This window comes from Squalius cephalus (genome assembly GCF_949319135.1).
Source record: "Squalius cephalus genome assembly, chromosome: 17".
NCBI classification, from domain to species: domain Eukaryota; kingdom Metazoa; phylum Chordata; class Actinopteri; order Cypriniformes; family Leuciscidae; genus Squalius; species Squalius cephalus.
The window spans coordinates 19,764,170-19,788,992 of record NC_137138.1 but is presented as its reverse complement, the minus strand read 5'-3'; the positions used below and the strand labels follow the sequence as shown (position 1 = coordinate 19,788,992).

Genomic DNA, 24,823 nt, shown 5'->3' with positions numbered 1-24,823 from the left:
TCATGCATGACAATAGGACTATTTGTGTGCACAGCTTTTGATGAAGTGCATTAAACAATCTGGTAACACATGTTAATACATCAGTTAATACAGTTTAAATATAAATTATTATATAAATATAAACTTCTATTTAAAAAAATTATATTTATTTATATGTAAGACAATTAAAGTAAGAACTTTCATAAAATATGTATTGGTATCAGTGCTGTTATTGTTAACTAAAACTAAAATCATTAAAAATAGTTTTCGTTAACTGAAACGAAGGTAACACTTTACAACAAGGTTTCGTTTGTTAGAATTAGATAACTACATTAGGTAACATGACCTAACAGTGAACAATATTTATACATCTTTGTTACATCTTAAGATCAAAATTTATACATCTTAAGATCAAAGGTTGTATCTGTTAACATAAGTTATTGAACTGTGAACTAACATGAACATTTTTATTAACTAACATTAAAAGAGGGTAATAAATGCTGTAAAAATAAATTGCTCATTGTTAGTTAATGTGTTAACTTGTGTTACCTTATTGTCATTTTTTTACAGACATAGTTAAATATATAAATATTAGATGAAAAATTTAAAGTTAAAGATAAGTTGAAGTACTAAAATGATTAAATTATTATTAAATAAATTAAAGCTAAAAGAAATACTTAAAAAAATTAAAATGATAACTGAAAATATAAAAATAAAAGCTAATTCAAAATATAAATAAATACCTTAATGGTATATAAGTAACACATTGGCATATTGGTATCAAATATACAGTGTATATATATATCTATATATAAAAATAATAGTAATTACAGTAAAATAATAGTGAATTTAAACAACTTTAAATTACATCATAAAGGAAAATTGACATTGTTTGCATTTTCAAGTTCAAAAGTTGGCAAGTTACTCTCTCATTTACCATTTATAATTCACTTAATATTTAATATTTAACTACAGATAATGTATCTAACTGCAAAAGACAGCAAACAGACCCCACAGTAAAGTCTATGATACTGAATATGAGCGGCCTCCATTAACCAAATAATTAGTAGAATTCACTAAAACAAAAACCAACTTTAATATTTCAAATATAATTCGGTTTTCTTTCTGCTTTTTAAGTGATAAGTTAGGCTGTAACACTTGGCATGTTCTAGTTTAGTCCCATCCCAGTTTTTTGCAAGGTAGACATTTAATTGATACGCATGACAAGTTAAGTGCTCAATTAGGTGTTAAACCAGAGACAACATGGGGAAAATTAACAAATATCACGACTCATCATTAAGCAGCCAGACCATATAAGGCTATGTCACTATGAACAAATATTTAACACATTGTACCAATGCGTACTGACAATAGAGCTGAAAACAAGCATTAAAGATTACAGAATCAATTATCATAGCCTTGCTAACTTTGAAATCTCTCTCTCTCTCTCTCTCTCTCTATATATATATACATATGTACCATTAATATTTTTTGCAAAACTTTTTTATAGTCAGCTTAAAAGTTGGGTTGAGAAAATATTACAAAAGTGATGGAAACAGTGCAAAGAAACATAATAACTCTAGGAATGTGACTTATCCAATCAAATCAGTGGACCAGAACGGACTGTTCAATCTATCACCTACATTTCCACCTCTCAGTGTTACATGTTCCATCACGCATTTAACTAACACACAAAAAAAAAAAAAAAAAAAAACTACTACATAAAAGTACTATTATTCAGACTTATAGTAAAAAAAAAAAGTTCTTTACTCATTCAGATCATTCACTGACTCAAATTGCCAAAAAGCAAAAAACTTTGACCATAAAGGAAAATATATTTACCTACTCTTCATATCCTGCGAATTTTTTTTTTTTTTTTTTTTTTAGAGTATCTTGCATTTGAGTCAGTAATTTTCTAAATTAATAATCTGTCATAATTCTTTGCATCTCATGTCTGAACATTTGTGTGCATCCATATAAGCAAGGCCTTCTTTTAAATGTACTTGATTTGCGTGACCAGAATTCGGATTTGAATTTGTTAGCACTCAAATAATAATAATAAAAATCCTCAATTTTCCTCAATATAAAATAGACATTTTTCAGCGTTTTTTTTTAAATACTAAATTCTACTGTGATGTCATCTCAAATCTTTAGCATTCCAATGTGACATTCAACTAAACAAATACTTCCTGTTCTTACATTCCTTGACATAAACATGTGCAGTGTGACCCAAATCAGTGTTTTAATTCCCGACAATGACACCATACTTGAAGGATATTTTACCTTAAACTCCTCTGCAGGTTCTGACTGATTCATTGGCCCTTGGAGGATGTGCGGGGCTCTGTGCTGCTGTCTCCCAGAGGCCACGTGAGACCTGAGACCCGGCTGGCCGCAGAGCGCTGGTTTTATGGGAGTGCGAGAGACAGAAGGGGACCAGATTACACAGGTTAATAATCTGCCCTTGGTCCTGGACTTTACTCCCCCTGCCTGTGCTCATCAAAAGGCCGACAGTGTGAACACAACAGGAGCTGTGTTCATGGAGCAATGGGAAGTCTCCTTTGGATGTGAACCACAGGGCCCCTCAAAAACACAACATGTGAGGTTATTCATCAGGGCAAAGACTTTTGAACAGTTTCTTCTAAAGAAGTGTGGTCTATAGTGGCAAGGGTAAATTCCAATCTTATAGCTGTTAAAGAAAACACAAAATATGTGTCTGGTAGATGGATCTCAGTAGATAAAGCAGTACAAACCTTTGGTGCAAATCTTCCACTGTACTCTTGGACCCCACTATATTGCAGTAATGAACACGTGACTTCACAACTAGATGTGACCCAGGACCACAAAACCATTCACAGTAGCACAGGTAAATTTGTGTCAATAGCCAACAATTTATTGTCAAAATTATCGATTTTTCTTTTATGCCAAAAAATCATAAGGATATTAAGTAAAGATCATGTTCCATTAAGATATTTTGTAAATGTCCTACCGTAAATATATAAAACATTTATTTTTGTGAGTGAATGCAGCACAATCGCGAACATAAGTGTAGAATTTTAAACGCGATTTTCTCAATGTTTCGATTTTTTTGGTACCCTCAGATTCCAGATTTTCAAATAGTTGTATCCCGGCTAAATATCGTCCTATCCTAACAAACCATACATCGATGGAAAGCTTATTTATTCAGTTTTCATGTGTATCAATTTCAAAATTGTGACCCATGTGACTGGTTTTGTGGTCACATTTGTGGAGCTTGCGATATTCACTTCTGCGGCCAGTAGAGGGCGCAACAGATCAACTCCTCATCTGCGTGAACCTGAGAATCATATTTCGTTGATCTGTCTCAAGAATATTTTGCCAAATAAACACAGATAGGGTGATCAGGACCACAACACGTGGTGAATGGATCTTTACAATAACGATTGTGTGTAGGCTACATTATCCCATATATTACACAGACACTTACCTAATAAATAAATGGACATTAAATATTGTTTTGAGATAATATAGCATATTATTATATGAAAAGACATCAAGGAGTAATATCAGATCTGATATATTTGACAGTAGAATGATGTGACTGACCAGTTAGAATGAAATATTCAAGAGCGGCATGTATAAATTTGAGGCAAAACCAGAAACTCACTGGCTTTCATAACAATGACCATATCAATTTCGAAGCTTTACATTTAGAAAACTCCTCCATTGCTTTATCTATGCAATTCAGTTCCCTACTGAGGAAGGAGGATATCAAGCAGACGCACAACTGCATCACGAAGGACTGAGCTCACAGGAAAGACACAGGAAGGGCTGTCTGGAGAACACTTAAACAGAAGTCTGGGCTATTTCTCTTTTCCAGCTTAAAGGCAGTAGCCTGAAAGACAAGTTTTCACAGGCTTATGCAACAAATGTCTAAGATCAGAAGAAAAGAGACAGAGACGAGACGGGGGGGACTGACAGGAAACCAGTGATGTAGAGGCACAAACACAGCAATCCCCAAAACACAGCAATTAAAGTACCACATCATTCAGATCATATCTAAATGACTGTCTGCGCCCTCTGTGACACACACATACACAGAATTTGCTGTCTTTAAACACCTTTATTACCATGTTAACACCTGCTTACATAAAAAAAAAAAAAATTGCATTATTACAAAACCATAGAAAAAAAAAAAACCATTAAGACCTGTCGAAGAAAACAATCAATAACTTAAAAAAACTTACAGAATACTCAGGTGTCAGAAGTCACACGAATCACAGTACATTCATTTTTAACTATTAACCAAAATAAACTTCCTGTGTTCAGCTGACAAATGACTGTCATGAGTATTCTCCAATACATGCATAAACATGTTCAAACTAAGGGCACGGTGTGCAAAGGTGACGAGAAGGTTTTTTGTGTGTGCGGATGGTTGTGAGTGAGTGTTTTACTGGGCCCTTCTAGACATCAGCATCTCTCTGATGTTGTCCTCCGCGTCTTTAACGCTGCGCTCCAGGTATGTCTTCTTTTGCTGGGGAGAAAACAAAGAGGAAAAGACTAAATTAAAGTTAGCTCTAACTTCATATTCGGAAACATATTCTGAACACACCCTTTTTACTCCCCAAACTGCGTGACAGAGCTGTTAAAATTCTTTAAGATAAGATAAGAAGATCTTTTTTTGAATCAAGTTCAAAGACGGTTGTGACCAGACTTTAACTTTGATTGCTCAGGATAAATCAGGTTAAAGGTTTCTCATTGTCTCTAAATACAAAAATCTGAATAGACTAGTGAGATTCTGTTAAAGGTGTTGCATGCATGCTAGAGAAAGTGTGAATGTATTACGCAACGTGTGCCAGGATGTTTCATCACAGGCCAACACCTGGTTTAGTGGCCGAGATACTGCGTAGAGTAACAGGCCTCTACCTGAAGTCTTCCGGCAATGTGTTGCAAAATAAGTGAGTCAAATCAGTGCGCGCACACACACACAGAAAACCTTTGCCCAAGGCGATGTGGCACAATCTCATAAACACAATAAATAGGAAATTAGACATTTTCAACATACCACAAATGTTGTGCGACGCATATAACATTAACAATCCATGTTTTTACCTTATATCCCAATTTCACGGTCTGTGAGCGGTTAAAAAAGAACCGAAAGTGTGCTGTATTTTAATTATATGTGGTTGTAGGTCGAAACGAGGCTTGTGTGTTGACATCTCTGTAATGATTTAAGTAGGCATGTGTTTACATCTGTAACCAAGCATCACTGCACATTAGCTCACTGCTGTCTGGGAATCCCACCCTTCCTCCATCCCCCTCAGTGACGTATGAATAGCCTAATGCAGCTACGTTCTCAAAAACCGAATGAGATGTCAATAACCTTAAAGGGATAGTTCACTCAAAAATGTCAATTCTGTCATCATTTACTCAACCTGTATGACGTGCGTTCATCTTCAAATCATAAATTATGACATTTTTAATGCAACATTAGGGATTTCTGTCCTTCCATTGAAAGTCTTTTCCAGCAAAATGCTTCAAAAACGTTCATAAAGACTGTAAAAGTAGGCTTTAAGGTGCGGTCAGATTTACTGTTGTTCAGCAAGTTTTAGATAACAAAATCCAGTCATTTCCATGGGAATTCACGCAATCTGGAATTCTTTGTGAGGGCGAAATATTTCCCCAAGCAGATTTTGCAAGTTAAGTGGATTTGCAAAGTTAACGAAAACAAAGCTGCTTCCTTTGAAAGTCTTTTGGTCAACACAGCAAATCTGCATGACCAACTGAAGCCAATCCAAAATCTGCATATCACATGGACAACTTTATCAACTTTTTGAAGCGGTTTTGGTGTGGAATGGTCTTTCAATGGAGGGACTCCCAAGTTTCATTAAAAATACCTTCAATTGTGTTTCAAAGATGAACAAAAATCTTATAGGTTTGGAACAACATGAAGGGGAGTAACTGATGACTTTTCATTTTTGGGTGAACTATCCCTTTAAACCTTTGGTGGCTTGCCACAAAAAAGAGCAAGCTACCTATTTCTGCTTTTAAATAACTTCTTGTTGTTCATTGAGTTTTGAATGCATTGTCTTGTTTTCCTAGTAACGGGCTCATGTGTTGCCTATTGTATGAAAACAGGTATTCGGTTACGGTTTTATTCCCGCAAACAGACTTTCCATTCAAACTACGCCAAATGTGTCACAAATATGCAAAAAAAAAGAATGCGGAATGAGACAAATATCCAAACTCTGTCCTATAATGCATGAGTCAATTGTTCATTGAAGTGGTGGTTTATGTTTGGAATATCATCCAGCTTGTTTGCGTACAAAGCTGCTTGCGTATTTTGGGATTTTTGTACGTGCCTATGTAGATACCGATGATACAGGTTACCAAAATGCTTGCTTGTTTTTCATGAGAGGGTGAGGTTTGATAATGGGGTTTTCACACCATGGCATCTGTTTTGTGATAAGTCTGCATGCCATAGTGAGGAAAATATTCCCTGAGCAAGCATGATAAGAGATATGATGACAATTGATATCAGCTCACTCATAACTCCCCATTATGGAGATCTACAGAAAAGCCACTTATTTATAGGTTGCAGTGCTAGCAAAGGTCATGAAAATATTTAAGAGGGCAGAAAATGACACAGGAGGGAAAACAATAGCCAACAGGGGTGTGCAGAATGTTGCATTACCCCCGCCATCGATCTGATAGAGTTGGAATGCGAGTGGTACAACACACTGATGACTTGTTTGGCTGCCTTTAAATATATATATTTTTTCATCCATTACCAAGGAATGTCACCACCATCAGAACACATGTACAGAAACATGATTATTCTGGGTTAAATGCAATTTTTTTTCTATCAAAAGTACCACTCATCACTTAACCCTCAGTTTGTACAAACACATGTAATTTTCACAGTATTACACTTAGAGTGGAAAATATATATACAATACTATTGAAAAGTTTGGGGTGATAGAAGTGTCTTAGATATCACCAAGGCTGTATTAATTAGATAAAAAATACAGTAAAAACAGTAACATTGCAAAACATTACTACTATTTTTTTTAAATGATTCATTATTACTATTTAATTTTAAAATACAATTAATTTTTTTGTGATGTCAAAGCTAAATTTTCTGCGTCAATAATCTAGTCTTCAGAGTCACATGATCCATCAGAAATTCTAATACTTTGATTTGGTGCTCAAGAAGCATTTCTTATTATCAATGTTGAAAACATTTTTGCGTAATATTTTTGAAATCGTGATGCAATTTTTGCGTCATTGCTTGCTTATTTCTTTCCCAAAAAAAGTGACCCCAAACTTTTGAACAGTAGTGTTTATGTTTTATTCGAGTTGTGAGCTTGTAGTCCGAACTGAATGTGTACTGCAAAGTTATGGCAAGGAAACACGTTTTCATAATTCTGCATGCAAAAACACAAGAAGTGTGGCCTGTGCAGTCTGATTCCCAAGCAAATGACTCAGTTCTTTAAATAAATCATTCAAAAAGACACACAAACTTGGAAGTTACTGGTTTGAATCAGTATGACACATCCTTCATTGAATGAAGGAGCCGGCTGTACAGAAGAAGATAAAAAGTTTATTTCAGTGGTTTATTTACATATTTATCTCATTTTGGGTGGGGCCAAAACACAAGCTGAAAAACTAAAGGGGGAATCCTGTTCCCTGTTTGCTCTGTGAATCATATGCAAAAGACAAGATGCTCCAGATACACATGGGAAATTCGATGTAGTAATGTTGCATTTACTACTACATCCGTGTTTGGGAAGCTGAAACTAGCCGTTAAGTGTCTGCAGGAACAGAAATGATCCCAACTCAGTGGCACTTGCCTCCTACACAGCTCTGTTGAGCTGAGTGCCAAACAATCAATCTTTTGACTACATGAATGCCCCGTTTGGTATATGTATGTGTGTGGCTCACTTTTGGACATCTCCACTAAGCTCTGAAATACCACCATTTAAATGCTGATCTCTTTGATGAATCTGTCAAAGAAAGCCAAAAAAGTTTGGTAATTTTTACAGAAAAATACTGTAAAAAACGCTAAGGTAAAAATCTGTTATTTGGTTAACTGTAAGTTACCTTAACATACAATCTATAGTGAAAAATGGTTTAACATCACATTAATTTTACTGTGAAATACTGTCAAATTTATGTTTTTTTGCAAATAAAAACTATTATATATTACTATATAACTTATAGAGGAAAAAAAAAAGTTGCATTCCCAAAAGGCCCCGGGTGAAACATCACATATTTTCACATAAATTGTTTTGTTTTATCTTACTACGAATTAGAAACGTTTATTTCATAATTTTGATGTCATGCGTTACCCTGATGGTATTTTGTCTTTGTGTGTATGACCCTGTGAACCGTCACGAGTATTGATCATGATTCATGGACAGGCCACTTATTAATCATCATGTGGCTTTCTGTTTTACCACCTCTATTATTATGCTGGTTATTAGTATTCTAAGGTACAATGAAGATGTGGGTAGTTTAAGTAGATTATATAATGGTATATTAACATAATATAATTTAATGAAATATACAGTAATAAGTTGAAAAATATGCCATTACGTAATACCTGTAACGTTGTCATAATTTTTTACAGTGAATTTCTGCCAACCACAGCTGCCAGTGTTTTTTTTTTTAAAGTGAAATTTCACATAACACAGAAAAAGAAAACATTTCAGTTTTGGTTCTCTAAATCAAATCAGGACCATAATAAAACATCATAATACTAAAAAGTCACTCAAAATAACACAATCATATAAGATCAATGCACTAAATTCTGCACTAAACTGGTTATCATCAAAGAACCCAACAGCTAATGGGGGATTCCCCATTGCCCAAACACGCTGTGTTATGGAAACACTACTCTCCATGCGGATAATGATACCTCAGAAGACTGACCCTTCCCAGAACAATGCGGAAGAAGGCACAAAGAGAGGTCTTGTGGCTCTCTCTTCTGCGGTTCTGTATGAATCGGACAGCAGAAGCCTTCATTGTTGTGGCCTGAATGGATCTTCTCATGGGAGTGAGGGCCGCCCATAGTGACTTCTGTCAGAACACAGATGACAGGGCAGATAGTCTGCGCAGACTCTGCTGTAAAAGAGCCCTTTGTTGTTGCCGGCTCCGCTACAAAAGGCAGAGGTGACGCTTCTGAAAAGCGATGACCTGCCGCAAAGGCCAACAGAACGGATGAGCGGCAAAGAACAGCTGCAGATTTTCATATGCCAACATTCCGCTTTAGCAAATCAAACATAAACAATTGCCAAAGGAATGTTGCTTTAGCGACATATAATTCTAGAGAAAAAAGGGTGGAAGATGCCTCGAAGGAATTCGTTCTGAAGAGAAAACACAAACTGGGTTTGAGTTGCAGAGATGTTTGTCTTGCAGAAACAAAAGATGTATTCTTAAAAGTGCCATTGAAACAGGAACTGTAGCTGCACCGCCCCTGCAATATTTGTCTAAAGGCAAGACACTACAGGCAAAAAAATTGTTTTCATGCACACTTCAATTTTGAGATTTTGGGCTCCTTGGCTTTTCCTAATGTGTTATTTCAGACTAGTGGAAAGTAAACATTCAAAATACGAGGGCTGCCCCCTAATATTCGACTAATCGTTAGTCGGCTAGGAGAGGCTTAGTCGACCAAAAATTAACAAATATTCTCAGATTATGTAATCCGTATGAAACGTGCATATAGGTGCGTCCACTACTGCAGAGATGACGAGTCAGCATCGTCAACTTAATCTCTGCAGCGGAAAACACAGGACACATTATCAATAAATTATTAAAATGTTTAGACCGTCTACTTGCTGTTTTTTCAAGACACATTCATAATCATTACTTTTGGCGGTGCGCTGTGGCACTTGAGCGCTGATTAGGCTATGTATTATATTAAAGGGATACTTCACTGTTTTTTCATATTAAAATATGTTATTCCCTTAACTAAGACGAGTTGATGCATACCTCTCTCGTCTCAGTGCGTGCACTCAATCGCTCTGGCGCGCGGCGACACTTGAAGTTGGAAGCACTTCAATTCGGCGCAGTAAAAAGTCACGCTTGAAAAATCCTCTCCCTCTCACTTCTGTCATTAGAACCAACGTGACTTTTTACTGTGCCGAGTCAAAGTGCTTCCAACTTCAAGTGTTATTCCGCCATACATTATAGTTATCCTTTTTACCCGCTTAGAAAAGCGCCACGTTTTATTTTGTTTTGCCATACTTGGTCGTGTAACTGTATTTAAATAGGGAAAACGTAGAGGTGTTTGGTCGCTTCTAACTTCATCTCTGTTTGGTCCCTAATGAATGAACTGGGCTAAGCTAAATGCTATCAAAGTGTCGCCGCGCGCCAGAGCGAGAGAGGTATGTTTCAACTCGTCTTAGTTAAGGGAATAACATAGTTTAATATGAAAAAACGGTGAAGTATCCCTTTAAGGCTCATTTGGCTTATTAATATACACGTGTGATTAGACGACTAATCGCTTACATAATCGACTACTAGTCGACTAGAAAAATCGTTAGTCGAGGGCAGCCCTACAAAATACACTTTAGTGTTTATTATATATACACTTAATCTGTTTGTGTCTATAGATTTCAAATTACAGTACATTTAGGGCTGTGAATCTTGGGGTAGACAGCAAATCGATTTGATTCACGATTATATGCTTTCGATTCGATTAGCCCAGAACACAGCATTGGTTTGGATGTTCCGCAAGTACGTCGTAAAATAAATTAGTATTATTATTTTTTTTTATCTTTAGGAAAAATTGACAGTGTGTATGCTATGCGAACCAGGACTAAACGCATTATTTTCTTTTTTGGTCCAGACCAAAAGAACCAAGAGAACTACAAGTGTGAACACACCCTTAAACCTCCCGATCTGCTTGAGGACAGCTTTTGGGCCGCCCCTTAGTCGAATTACACAGAGACCTTCATGGGACAAAGATTGCAAAAATAACATTGTGCATTGTTAGATGTTAGCTCATGTTAGTTTCATGCGTCTTTGTAGCCGGAGCTACTTCTCTGTTTATGTATAGAGTCACGCAGGTACTTTGCAACGGTTATCCCCCTGTCCCTGCCATCCCATCGGTTTTGCTCAATCCATGCAATTAATGCGCATCCTTGAATAAGCGTAGTTTTAAATCAATCTGAGCTACAGAAATGTATCTTCATACTTAAAGATTTTATCTATTTCCATGACTTTATCAATGGTTTGACTAAAGACTAAAGCACTATTGTGAGAGAGCTATCATTTGTAAATCTGTTAGCAGTGGCAGTTCTGAGGAGAGATCAAACACGGGCTGCTGTAAAACGGAGAGCGAGCGCAATCCAGTGAAAGGCAGTAAAGAGTGCAGCACGTATCTGTGAGGGAGATCCGTGGTTGCGTCTCCATTAATTTGCGCATGTAATAATTGAATGCTTATATATTTTAAAGCATTGAATCGCTATCGAATTGCAATTCATTCGATTAAATTGATTATTGACTGAAACTATTTATTCACAATTCAAAAATCCATGTTTCAAGATCGATGCATATGCATCATCAGGATTTGTAATGGATGCATCAAGGAAATGAGTGAATCATTACACCCCTAGTACATTTCTTTAAATTAGCTTTTTTCTTCAGCACTGGGCCAGAAATCTCGACTTCAGTACATACCAAATTTATCTACATTCTGAGGGGTTTGTCAACTGCTTGATCTTATACATTTTATTCCTAAAATATTGTGAATTATTTTTTTTATTTTTTGGCTGTTCACAGTATTTTCTGGTTTATGGGGTGACAAAAAGAGACATAAAAAATCCCTTCTTTAAAAACATTTGAGACTAATAGGTAAAAAAAAAAAAAAAAAAGAGATATTTATACTCTGGAAATGTATGCAAATTAGTGCATATTTAATCATTTAAGAAAATTTACAATTTATTTTGCAATTCTTAAATGTAATCAAGTATGGTGATATCTATTAGTTATTTTTACCCTATTCACCTGAGATGTCTTGCATTAAATCCTGCAAAAGAAAAACGGTAGTTTCGATTGTGTTAAATATATGATTATTAAAGTAACACCTACAGAACATTAAAGGGGTAAGGAATCCATAAAATTCAGTGGCGGCAATGTGGTGGACATCTTATATTACAAGCCAAAGTCCCCTCTCTGCTTTGGGTTTTTATAGTCCAATATAAATTCATGTTTAATTTGATTGTTTACACAGTTTCCAGGTTACAGGCTTATGGAACATCAATAACCTCACACTATCAACAAGCAACTAATATCTCCCAATATCTGGCCATGTAGAGTTTTGGGGCAGTTGACCTGATGTTATATAATGTTAGTTAATCTAGCTGGCAGACATGTATGAGGTTTTGTCAAAACTGCGCTTGTGATAGTCTAGTAATCATCAATAAGAATTGTTGAAAACTACAAATCGATCTTTAAACAATATTTTATTTACATTATCTGTATAGTTTCCAGATGTTGCCGATTTTAGGTCAGTAGAATTTTGTCTTTTTTTGTGAAAGAAACGAATACCTTTTTTCAACAACGATACATTAAATTGACCAAACGTGACAGCAGTTTTTTTCTATTTTAAGTAAATGCTGTTCTTTTTAACTTTCTATTGATTATATAATCCGGAAAAAATTATCACTTTTTTACAAAACTATCAAGCAGCACAACTGTTCAACGTTCATCTCATAATTTCAATATTATCTTAATACTGTCAATTATTTTCTCCTCCAAATTCTTTGAATCTGATGGGCAGTCTTAAATGAAAGCATAATTCTGTGCCGCTGCAGAGATCAAGAGTACAAAGTCAAATGAGTTGCAGAGCGGCGGGTGTGAGGAGATCTATCAAGCGTCTCAAAGAAGATGTGGGCATGAAAGTGCCATGTAAGGACATTTGTCCCCATGCACTGACACCCAAGCCATGCAACTAATTCTGCAGCATCTCCCTCCTGCTGCCACTGGAGTATTAATAACATGCTTCTCCATCTTTCACTGCAAATGCAGCAAACAATACCCCGCTAAGACTCAGGGAAGGGAGCTGACAGATCCATTACAGTCATGTCAACAGGTTTCTCTCACAAGCTTCACTACAGACATGCTTCACCCCCCGCCACGGGCACGAGGCCCATCTGCATCATGGGCCAATGATGACCTCATAACGGAACCAGCAGTGGGGTTATTGTCACCCCAGGAGTCATCAGTCATGTATGGGGATCACGAGGGTGGAGAGTGGGCCAAGGCGCTGCTCTGATGCTGACGACATCATGTTACCTCGTAACGAACTGCCTCGCATCCAGGCTGTGTGAATACGGAGGTCAAAGGAGCCATGAGTTCATTCGCCCCCTGAGATCTAAATGCGGTTCCAGTATGTACTAGGCGGAAAATGACAGCTATGTGTTTTGACTGTACACAGGCGTTAAAAAAGCAAGGAGGCTTCTGAAACATTTGTGTGACTCAGGGGTTGCCTTTCAAATGCTAACAATCACCATCATTAAATTGGTGTCTTAAAAAACCAACAGATGATTATGACTTTTAGATAAGCAGAAAATATGTTTGTGCTTTGACACAAAAATTCACAAAAATCTTATTACGAAGAAGTTTGATTTATATGACGAACAGATTTAATTTAGGCTTTTATTCACTAATAAACAAACGTACAGCACATCACTTATGGTAAACTAAACACAGAAGCTCATGTGTGCATCGCATGTGTGTCATATGTTAGAACAAACTTGGATCTCGCGCATCACGCACAAGCGTTTCAGCTTATGTCTTTACCAAATGTGATGTGCTGCATGAGTGTCAATAATTTAGCTTAAGTTAAATCATTTAATCATAGGATGCAACCATGTGTCTTCACAAGACTTGGATTAAACCACCCCATTCATTTTGATTTATTTTACGACAACTTTATGACCTTTATGGAGTTTTGGTTACCTGGACTTTCAATGGAGAAGCAGAAACCTCTCTATTTAAAAAAATCTTAATTTGTATTTTGAAAATGAACCAGTCTTATTGGTTTGAAACAACAGGGGTGAGTAAATAATTACTGTCCCTTTAAGATAAATGACAAAGTTTGTAAGAATGTTCCTAAGTGCAACTTGTAAAAAAATTCTTACAAGTTGGAGGTTATCCTAACCATAAGAGGTTAGTTTCAATGATTTTTAAGAACATTCTTTTCAGGAATTTAAATTCTTACATTGTGTATTAAGAAAGGTTTTTGGGAATGTAAATGTTCTTAAATGTATTCTTAAATTAGAAAATAAAAATAAAAAATAGCTTTATTCTTAAGAATTCTTGGAACCCTGAAGAACCCTGGCCACCATGAGATACGTGATGGTCACAGTGAAAGGTTGGGCTTCATCACATGTTGCGCTCTCACTCACTCTCTGCCTGTTGAGGGAAGCCCTGGGCCTCGTTCCAGATGTCACCAGCCCTGCATTTATTCACAATGATGTCACGACCGAGCCTGGAATTACACCCAAACTGCCCAGTGCACCGAAGCCAAAGACAGACAGGCCCAGACACGGTGCAGAACACACGCTCCGGGCCAGAACACACACAAAGCTCAGAAATACTTTATATGAGTGAACGCCTATGATCTCACAGCCTTCATTTACACTTCAGGTATATTTCCTTTAAACTCATTTCCCTTTTCAATGAAGAGTTCCTGCAATATAAACATGCAAAGTAACAGATGTGCCTATGCAAAGTTGGGATCTAAATGAGTAATTGATTAGAGAGTAAATACATTTTTCAAACTATGCAAATTGATCAGCCTTAACAAGGAAATACATTTTCCACATCACTTTGACGTCAAATATACGCAGTGCCACTCAAAGGAAAGCACATTTTATTACAGGCAAATAGGCTAAATTTCACCAATTATTGTTTGATATGACACAAACCCTGAGATATGAGACAAATATGTCTACTTGCGATGAATATCATATGGCAAAAGTTGCATGTCGCAATTAACGGTAGAGAAGTTCTTTATCAAATGCTGTACTTATTCTGACAATACACAAATTCAGCAGCTCAAGTTTATACATTATCATTCAAACGTTTGGGATCAGTTTTTGAAAGCTTATCTTATGCTCACCAAGACTGCACTGTGATGCAAAGCTCATTACTCCAGTCTTCAGTGTCACATGATCCTTCAGAAATCATTCTAATATGCTGATTTGCTGATCAAGAAACTTTGTGGAAACTGAGCTACAAAATTAAATTAAATTTGCCAATGTCTATTACCAGGAACCCGTGGCTCAAATGATCAAGACAAACGAAAACAAGAAAAGAAAGAAAAAAGAAAGAAAGAAAGAAAGACGATTTAGTTTCTTATACTCCTTATATATAAAAAGATGCTAGACAATGTTTATAGCCAAAGGGTAAATACTTGCACAAGGTCATGACTTCATCAAAAATGTGTTGATCTATATTGTCAACACAGACTCAGATCTGGAAAGAGATGAAGAAACGACTGCATGACACATCAGACCCAGACGAAAGGGGAACTAGACTACTGTACCTGATCTACAAAGTCCCTGTTTACACCTGGTGTTAAGATGTGTTTTGTTTGATCGGATCACAAGTAGACGAGGCAGACACACACGGATCTGTTTACACCTGGTGTTTTAATCTGTCTCTTTTGTCCACTTTCAACCACTTCTGTCCTGATTTCTTTGAGGGGAGGGTCTATGGGTCTTAGATCTTTCGATCTAACGGAGAGCAGTAGGTTTTTCGTCTTCAAACCAAACTTGGGTCTTCAGTCGACAGTTGAAATCCGTCTGGCTAGAGCGCTTCCCATAATGTTTACGCGATAGGTTAGTAGATGGAGAGTAGGCAATCTTTTGTGACTGTTCAAACACATTTGACCACATGAGCGTTTACACTAGGAAAGTAATCCGGTCAAAACTCTTCTTAATGCAAGGTGTAAACAGGGCCAAAATGTCTCGCATGTGCCTGTGTTTCACTGCATCACAGGTCACTGTGGTTCCCTTCATCTCTTTATTTATACACTCATATCACGGTGAAGTTCATCTGCACTGATATCTCACATTCTGCTGAAAATATGACACATGCAGATGATTTACCACAAGGGAGAAATTACATCTCAGTTGACATGAGGTGAGATAATACTGAAAGATGAGAGACGTTTTCAGTAATTCACAGTAATTCAGTTTATTCAGTCTGATAAGACATATGGATCCTCCATAAAGCATCTCTAAACCAACACTGTGCATTGTGAGATAAAGCTAACAGTATTTTCAGAACATGACTATAAATTCCCATCATACGGAAATACACTTCCTCCCATTCTTCTCATGAACTTGCAAAGTTGTAAAATATCTTTCCCTCATGCAAAATTCACAGAAGGTCTCATGGTATGACACCTCGATGACAGGCTGTGCTGGTTTATTAAAACTTCTCGCCTGACGGGGGTCATATCTTCAGTAAGGAAAATAAAATGGAAAAATGATAAAGGGATGTTGCCAGTAAAAGCCTGCTGCTTTCCCCTGATGTCATGTAGTTAAAAAATAACTGCACTGATCTGAAATCTGTTTGAAATAGGAGGCTGTTGTGTCAGAAACGGGACCTCCCATGAGGCCACAGGTGGTCACAAAGTTCAGGAAAACACCTGAACAGATGCCTTTTCGCTCTTGTCATGAACAATGACATCAGTGAAACATGTGAACTTTGTCTGAACACATTTGTTCATACAAGTTCAAAATCTGTTTCATGAGGTATGACATGTAGCTGCAGTGCCAAGCAACTCCGATGGGTGGTAACTTCATTATGGATTGGAGTTGTCACTTACAGCAGCAAAAAATATTTTAGTATGATAAGACACATTTGAGAACTGGCCGAGGTCACAGAGAAAGGTTGTGTGTAGCCAGCTGCCATACAAGGTGCTTACTGAATGCTTGTGCTGTTTAAAGCACAAGAGATGCTTTCATCAGCTCATTACTTAAAGTCCCCCTGTGGTGAAAATCTTTTAGTATGTTTAATGTTGTTTATATGTCTATGTGGTGTTTATAATATGCTTTAAGACAAACCATGAGCAAATTCATAAGTCAACACCATTGCTGAAGTCCATAGTAATCGATTGTCGAGTTCACGCGCATTGGTTTAGTACCTATGATCATGCGCGTGAACTCGACAATCGATTACTATGGACTTTGACCGAAAACAGGATGTAAATACAGGTATGAGCGCTGGCTAAATAAATATCATTTTTATTCATATCTTTCACATCTACTGCAGTCAGATTGACCCGCGTTCACTCCGAAGGAATCACTCACATGACCTGTGCACTTATAATGACGCATCAAGGATGTTAAGAGGCTAAAAGCAGGTTTAAAACTTGCCCCATTGAAGTCAACAGGGTGCAAATTTTAAAAAGAGGATAACACGGTGTAGGCAACACCGATTTTTGTCGTTGTTCTCTGTATTGACAGCACTCCAAATGTACAAAAAAATTAGCTCAATGTTAAAAATTGACAAACTACCTTGTAACCAATCAGGTCAACGTGTGATCGTCAAAAAGTGGATCTCTGAGCTGGTGTGAGTGATTGGAGGCGGGGCTAATTTGCATATTAATAGAACCGCATATACTGAATGAGGCAATGGTGTAGAGTTACATTCAAGCTATTTTAAGGCATGAAGAACTAAAATTCAAGGAAAAAACATTTACATTTGTCATTTTGGTGATCAAGGATGAGTTTTAAGGGATAAAATGATTGACTACATGGGAAAACTTTAAAGTTTTCCTATTATATTCTATGTTATGAAAATGCTACAAACTTAAAGTCATGCACATTTTTCCATTTTACAAAATAGGTTGTCTTAATAGTGAGCAGGTTAGCATTAAACCATCCAAGAGAGAAAAGAGTGCATTCATTTTCATTATACCATGGTCTGTTTGAATAGTTGATTCTGATGGTGGGCAATAAAACCGTTTAATGCACAGGTAGTTCTAGTCATTTTAATCACAGTTCTATATTATTTCTCTGCTTTCATTGGAGCACAAATCCACACACACAAAGAAATATTTAGGAGCACAAAAACTTAACGCTGCCCTGTGACTTTTATTGATAAAATAGATTCACTACCGAATCGATACATTATATTTCTTAGCAAAGATGATTTAAAAGTGGGCAGATTTGCTAGATCTGACGAGCCATAACTGAATACTGAATCAAAAATAACCGTCATTTTAACTGCTTTGCATCAGGATGTTTCTTTGCCTCCACATCGTGCATTAAAATCATTTAATGCACAGCTAGCCATGGATTATCCCTTACGTATAATATGTATTTTGTAAATGGTTGAGTGTCAAACTTACACCACTATTCAAAAGTTTGGTGTCAGTAACAATCTGTCATGCTCACCAATACAAAATACAGTAAAACAGCAATATTGTATTAATATGTTAAACAATAAATATGTTCACAATTTAAAATAACTGTTTTAGACTTAAATATATTTTAAAATGTAATTTATCCTTGTGAATTTTCAGCATCAATACTTCAGTCTTCACTGTCCATTAGAAATCATTCTAATATGCTGATTTGCTGCTCAAGAAACATTTCGTATTATTATCAATGTTGAAAGCAGTTGTGTTGCTTAATTTATGTGGAAAACATTGTTTTAGGATTCAGAAAACTGATAAGAAAACAATTTATTTGATAGAAATCTTCTGTAACATTATAAATGTCTTCACTGTCTCTTTTGATCAATTTAATACATCTTTGCTGACTAAAAGTGTTAATTAAATATAAAAATCTTAAAGACCCCAAACTTTTACACAGTAGTGTACACAATAAATTATATTTTAGAAAAAGCAACTGTGATAGGGTTATAACTAACATTTTTAAGAAAAATATATTATAGTAATAAGTATATTTCAGAAATAATAAACTAATACAGCTCTTTCAAAGAACAGTTCACTTTAAAATTTTCCTAGAGTATTATTTATGAAAATTTCGAACCAACGAGCTGCTACTTTAAATAGAATGCTGGTGATCTCAGAAAACCTGAGACAATCTACGATTCAACGCCCCACAAAAGGGAAACATGACGCAGCACTGGATCAATTGCAGTCATTTTCATAGAGGCCCACACGTAGATGATGACGACGATGACATTTGTCATCACAATTTCCTTATAATGAGGTCTTGGTAAGTCAAATCAAGAATGAACACATCAGCTCTTTCACTGAATTTTTTTCAGACCACCTACAAAGTTCCAGTGCAACTTTCTCACTGACTATAATAATTGTCAGAGGAGTGCGAATTTCACAAAACATTTAGAAGGTATTTTACAAAAACAAACATGGGGGGTTGGCGCTAATAATGTGACATGCAGCGTGTGGATGTTTGTGAGAAGATAAGTATATCATGAGGGCCATGCAGCTCATGTGGTTTTGACAATAGTGATGGGAACGCTGTGATGTATGCCCATCATTTTTATCACACATACCCCCACGATTGCACCAAGGAGCTAAAACAAGCCTGGGGGCTTTTCCACCCACAAACAACAAGTGTGAAATTCTGATTGCACTTGCAAAACTGTGGGTGAAGCATTTAGGGGGGGAAACATAACCACACAAGCATTTCAGTTTCTGAGCATGCTACAGTAATGCCTGCTGTGTAAACACTTAAAGGGATAGTTCACTTTGAAATTAAATTTTGGTATGTTTTAGCTTACCAGAAGGGCATCCAAGATGTAGGTGTCTTTTTTTCCGCAGTAGTTTAAATTTTGATATTTTTAGGTCAAACCGTTCTTGTCTGACAGTCATATCATGCAGGTCTATGGTCACGGTCTCAAAGAGCATGCACAGAGTCCAAATTAAAACAATTCCCCATCGTAAGTACACATTGATGGCCTAAGACACGAAACGAGCGGGTTGTGTGAGAAAACGAACAGTATTTATATCGTTTTTACCTCTTACAACACCACCACGTCCAAGTGATCTGAGGGCGCGGGCGCTTCCTGCTGTGTGACGTGTACGCAGACTGGTTCATAGATATATATATACACTAGATGTCGCATTAAAGACATTCGTTCCAATCAGGCGGGAAGGAAGTCGACCGGAAGTTGAAGCCGGCCGCGTGCCACCATCTTGTAGCAGAACTTCACCTGCTGTTAGCATCCCATTGACTCCCATTCATTTTGGCGTCACTTTGACAGCGAATAACTTTACATCTGAGGCGTTTGAAGACTCCATTTGTCCATTATTTATTTCTAAAGAAACACGACAATGTATAAAATGCTCCATTACCTTGTAGCTTATGTTATGGCCCCGTAGAAGCAGTTTTTGTAAAAGTAGGCTAACGATTGCGTCATAACCAAGCGACTCTCTGTCGCGCAGTAGAGAGATTACCGTATGGACAGGAGGAGAAGCTCACGGGCAATCGGGGGGACGTGAAGGCAAAATGACAATATAATTAATCAGAATACCTAGCAAAAGTTGCTCCTGCTCCAAGCTCATGGACAGCTCCTACTCACACTCTCCGTCTCTGCAAGATTCGGAAGGGAATGATTCAGATTTCTCTTCGCACAGCTACTAGAAGACAGACGGGTTGCTCACGTGGTCCGTGTAACGCTTTGCTCGGTTTGAGTCTGCGCGTCAGGAAAGGAAGTGCTAAGAAATCGCTAAAAATGGGCTTCACTTGTCTCAATTGAGTTCCAAAGGGGTCGCTGTGTCCATTTCTTTTATTGTCTATGGTTCCAATGAACTGCCGTAGCCAAGGCGACCTCTAGTGTATATATCTATGCACCAGTCTGCGCACACGACACACAGCAGGATGCGCCCGCAGATCACTTGGACGTGGGTGTGTTATAAGAGGTAAAAACGATATAAATACTGTTCGTTTTCTCACACAAACCGCTCGTTTCGTGTCTTAGGCCATCAATGTGTACTTACGATGGGGAATTGTTTAATTTGGACGATGGGGAATTGTTTTAATTTGAACTCTGTGCATGCTCTTTGAGACCGTGACCATAGACCTGCATGATATGACTGTCAGACAAGAACGGTTTGACCTAAAAATATCAAAATTGAAACTACTGCGGAAAAAAAGACACCTACATCTTGGATGCCCTTCAGGTAAACTAAAACATACCAAAATTTAATTTCAAAGTGAACTATCCCTTTAAGGCGAGACACGGCAGGCAAAAAAATCGATTTTTCATGCAGTGGTCAGTTTTGAGATTTTGGGCTAGTTTACTCCTTCAATATGTGTTCTTTCAAACTGCTATAAAGAAAACTTTGAAAATATACATTAAGATGTTTATTTTATTACATTTTGTTGACTTGCGGCAGTACGTTTCCCCCGAATTTACCAGGAAGTTAGCATTCCAATGCGACATGCTGAGATCCGTCTGTTTACTGAAGTCTGTCATGACCGGCATCGCTGTAAAGCTCTGAATCTCATGCACAACGCAGGCAATGTTAATTAATTGAGTTACTGCAGTTGTAGGCCATATATGTCTGCCATGTTATTAAATAATCAGTTTTCATGAGCTTGTAATATTATATATTATTATTACTAAGGGCCTGAGAATTTATTCTGTTTTTGAGCAATTTTTTCCAATAGAAATGTATTAAATTCCCCTATTTAAATCTTTGAATGCCGTTTTCTCAAAATCAGTTTTTTGTCATTCTTCAGTAGAAACATCTCAGCCTATGTAGCACCTATGTACACCAAACTTTCCAGTTATACACTTAGCAGTATTCTGAAGATATTTTCAAAGGGATTTGTTAATAAATCATTCCTGGCCTGATTTATGTGATATTTTAATAAAAAAAAAATATGGCGAAAATCGATTTTTTAAGGCTATGGACAGTATATTTTGATTTCCAAGGTAATGAAAGCATATATCCTGAAATCCCTCTGAGTTTTTATTTTCATCTTGTGTGTAAACAAAATGAAAAAAGAATTTTGCACCTGGCTTTATCATATGTTCAGATCTATCTACCGAAAATATATGCAAAATCACGCATTTTTAATTAGATAATGCCTAATTTGCATAATTAAACATACAAATTTCAAAAACTTGTAATACATTTTTTTATATACTTGTGTAAGTAATCAACTGAGGAAGTTTCATGGTGATATCTATTATTTTAAAATTTTACCCTATTCACCTGTAGTGTCTCGCCTTAAAAGCTACACAGATAAATCATAGAAGTTCTCTTATCTATTATCTTATTCATTCATTAGAATTCCATTATTTCAACATTTTATTACTTCTTTAAATGTGGCCTTTGCCTTTTATACATTTTATATCTCTAAACCTTGTTTCTTCTAATGGTATTAATCATCTTTGTAATAGAACCTTGATAAAAAATTAATTCAATAATGTAACTGCTTTTTGATACTGTCTTTTTGAAATTCAAGAAGAGAGAAAAGAAAAGATGAAATCACACTACAAATACAAGATACTAGGCTGTTTAAACCTGGTATCAACATCCGTCTCGGGTGATTGGATCAGTGGTCAACCACTTACACCACATGCACTTCAAAAGCATTTCTTGTGAACGCTTGTGATTGGATTTTTTCAAAGGGAGGGTCTTTCATTTCATGAGTGCATCCATCACTAAAAGTCACTGTATGTTCATTACTGCTAAAAACATTGGGTTTGTATGATTTTTTTATGTTTTTGAAAGAAGTCTCTTATGCTCACCAAGGCTGTATTTCTTTGATCAAATATATAAAACAGTAATATTGTGAAATAATATTACATTTTAAACCATTACTCCAGTTGTCAGTGTCACATGATCCTTCAGAAATCATTCTAATATGCTGATTTGCTGCTCAAGAAACAATTCTTATTATCAATGGTAAAAATCAGTTGTGCTGCTAAATATATTTGTAGAAACCATGATAGATTTTTTAATAGAAATCTTTTGTAACATTATAAATGTCTTCACTGTCACTGAAATTTCATCATGACTACGAGCTTATCACATTCAAGTGATTTCTTGTCTGAAAGAACAGGAATCATGGCGGCTTATTCTAGCCTATTTATTGGGAAAATCTTATTAAAGCCATAAGCTGGTGTGTGGTGGGCGTTCTGGCACAATATGGCTGCCGTCGCATCATCCAGGTGGATGCTGCACATTGGTGGTGGTTGAGGAGATTCCCCCTTTCATGTAAAAAAAAGCGCTTTGAGTAGGCCTGCCTAGAAAAGCGCTATATAAATGTAATGAATTATTATTATTATTATTATTATTATAATGATATTTAGCGTACCATGATTCATTGACAACCTATAAACACTCACCGCGCTTCTCTGGAATTTCAGTCAAATACAGGCTATTTTTGCTGTGTATAAAACATTCAATATGCTTTAAATGACTATTCATAAATATGCACTACTTTAACGACAAGACAAGGGGATGTCGCTGTTGTGGAAAAAAATAGTAAAGAATACCACTCACAGCACCAATCGTTCCCCAGCCAACTTGAGAAGTTGGGTATCAAAATGATCCTCGAGCTTCCCAGTGGTAGCCTAAGTACGACTTGAGAGGGCGTTCATGCATTTGGCATTCTGAAATTGTTCTGTTTTGAAATTCTACCAATTTTTTCAAGTAATAATACATTAACAGCAAATTTGATTAGCATTTATTCTACAAATGCACTGTGTCACATGCCACACCTCTAAAATGTGGCTTTAGTGACTGCATTGCAAAACACTGTATTTCTTTATCATAGGCCACTTGTGAGAGATGGATGTTAACACCAGGTGTAAGTAACACAGTTTCGAGGTGCTTGACAGGGTGTAACTGTCTGAGAGAGATGCTTTATATGTTTCCGTGCTCCTAACTTACCTCAAGCTCCTTGATCTTCTCATCTGCCGTCTTCTGCTTCTCCAAAAGCTGTTTGGTGATCTCATCTTTTGACTGTAAAATGAACCTGGAAACAGTGAGGAGGAGGAGGTCAAAATAATCAACAAAAAAGGTCTCATTCAGGCACAGAATTTACACCAACAGAAATGTACATACATGCGTCCTGCTCCCTCATACATGTGAGTGGTGTCAGGGAGTGAAGTGATCTCTGCATGCGTGAGGTTGGCGTGCTTCTTCATGCGGCTCAGCTGTTCGACCTGCAGGTCTGCCAGCTTCACCTTCTGCTGGGTGTCAATCATTTTAGCCTGCAACTCTGCAAAGGCCTGTGGCATACAGATGTTAAAACATGTTTATTGGAAGTGAATGAGAGTTATTACAGAGGAACCCGGGAGAGGGTTTATACTAGCCTACATACTCGACTATTAATGAAAGTGCAGAAATAACAGAAACTTAAAAGTTTAGACTATCTCTACTTTTGCTAAAGGTTTACAATAACCATAGACTTAACCATATAACGTAACGTTAGTTACAAACAACCTGCAACAGTCAAAATACAAAAAAGAATTTAAGAAAATGACAGACATATTTTGAAAGCCTCTTACACAATTGTATGTATGTATACATATTCATTTATAAAGGATTTACAGTAGTTACTAAACGTGTAAAATTATATTTTGACTTGATACCAAAAATAAAAAATTAATACAGAAATTAAAAGGTTTCTTGTGCACCGAGGTTACATATTGCCATTTCACATTGCTTTTACAGTTCCATTCCAAAATTCTGATCTACCTTAGTTTAAAAAATACCTTTATTCGCTATTTTATCGTGACGAAGTAATAAACCCGTTTAGTTTTTGTGAATAAACCTGTAAACCAAACCGTTTACCTTCTTCAACTCGAGGTCTACGGGAGCCGCCATGATGCTGAGAGAAGAGTGAGTCACCGCGCATGCGTGAAACAAAGAGCAAAACCTAGTGAG

At 36.6% G+C, this 24,823-nt stretch overlaps 2 protein-coding genes across 2 annotated transcripts in view; both read right to left on the bottom strand.

The window, feature by feature from the left end:
* slc23a1 (solute carrier family 23 member 1) overlaps nucleotides 1-2,384 on the bottom strand; it is an 8,927-nt gene extending 6,543 nt beyond the window's left edge. Inside the window, exon 1 of the mRNA XM_079847988.1 lies at nucleotides 2,263-2,384. Coding sequence (XP_079704114.1) covers nucleotides 2,263-2,295 — 33 coding nt within the window. The 5' untranslated portion in view covers nucleotides 2,296-2,384. The remainder of the gene's footprint in view (nucleotides 1-2,262) is intronic.
* Nucleotides 2,383-24,823, bottom strand: pfdn1 (prefoldin subunit 1). The gene is made up of 4 exons (XM_079847989.1): nucleotides 24,731-24,823; nucleotides 23,999-24,165; nucleotides 23,825-23,909; nucleotides 2,383-4,489 (listed from the first exon to the last, which is right to left on the bottom strand). Exons 1-4 carry the CDS (start codon nucleotides 24,761-24,763, stop codon nucleotides 4,406-4,408), a joined length of 369 nt encoding a protein of 122 aa, XP_079704115.1. The 5' UTR covers nucleotides 24,764-24,823; the 3' UTR covers nucleotides 2,383-4,405.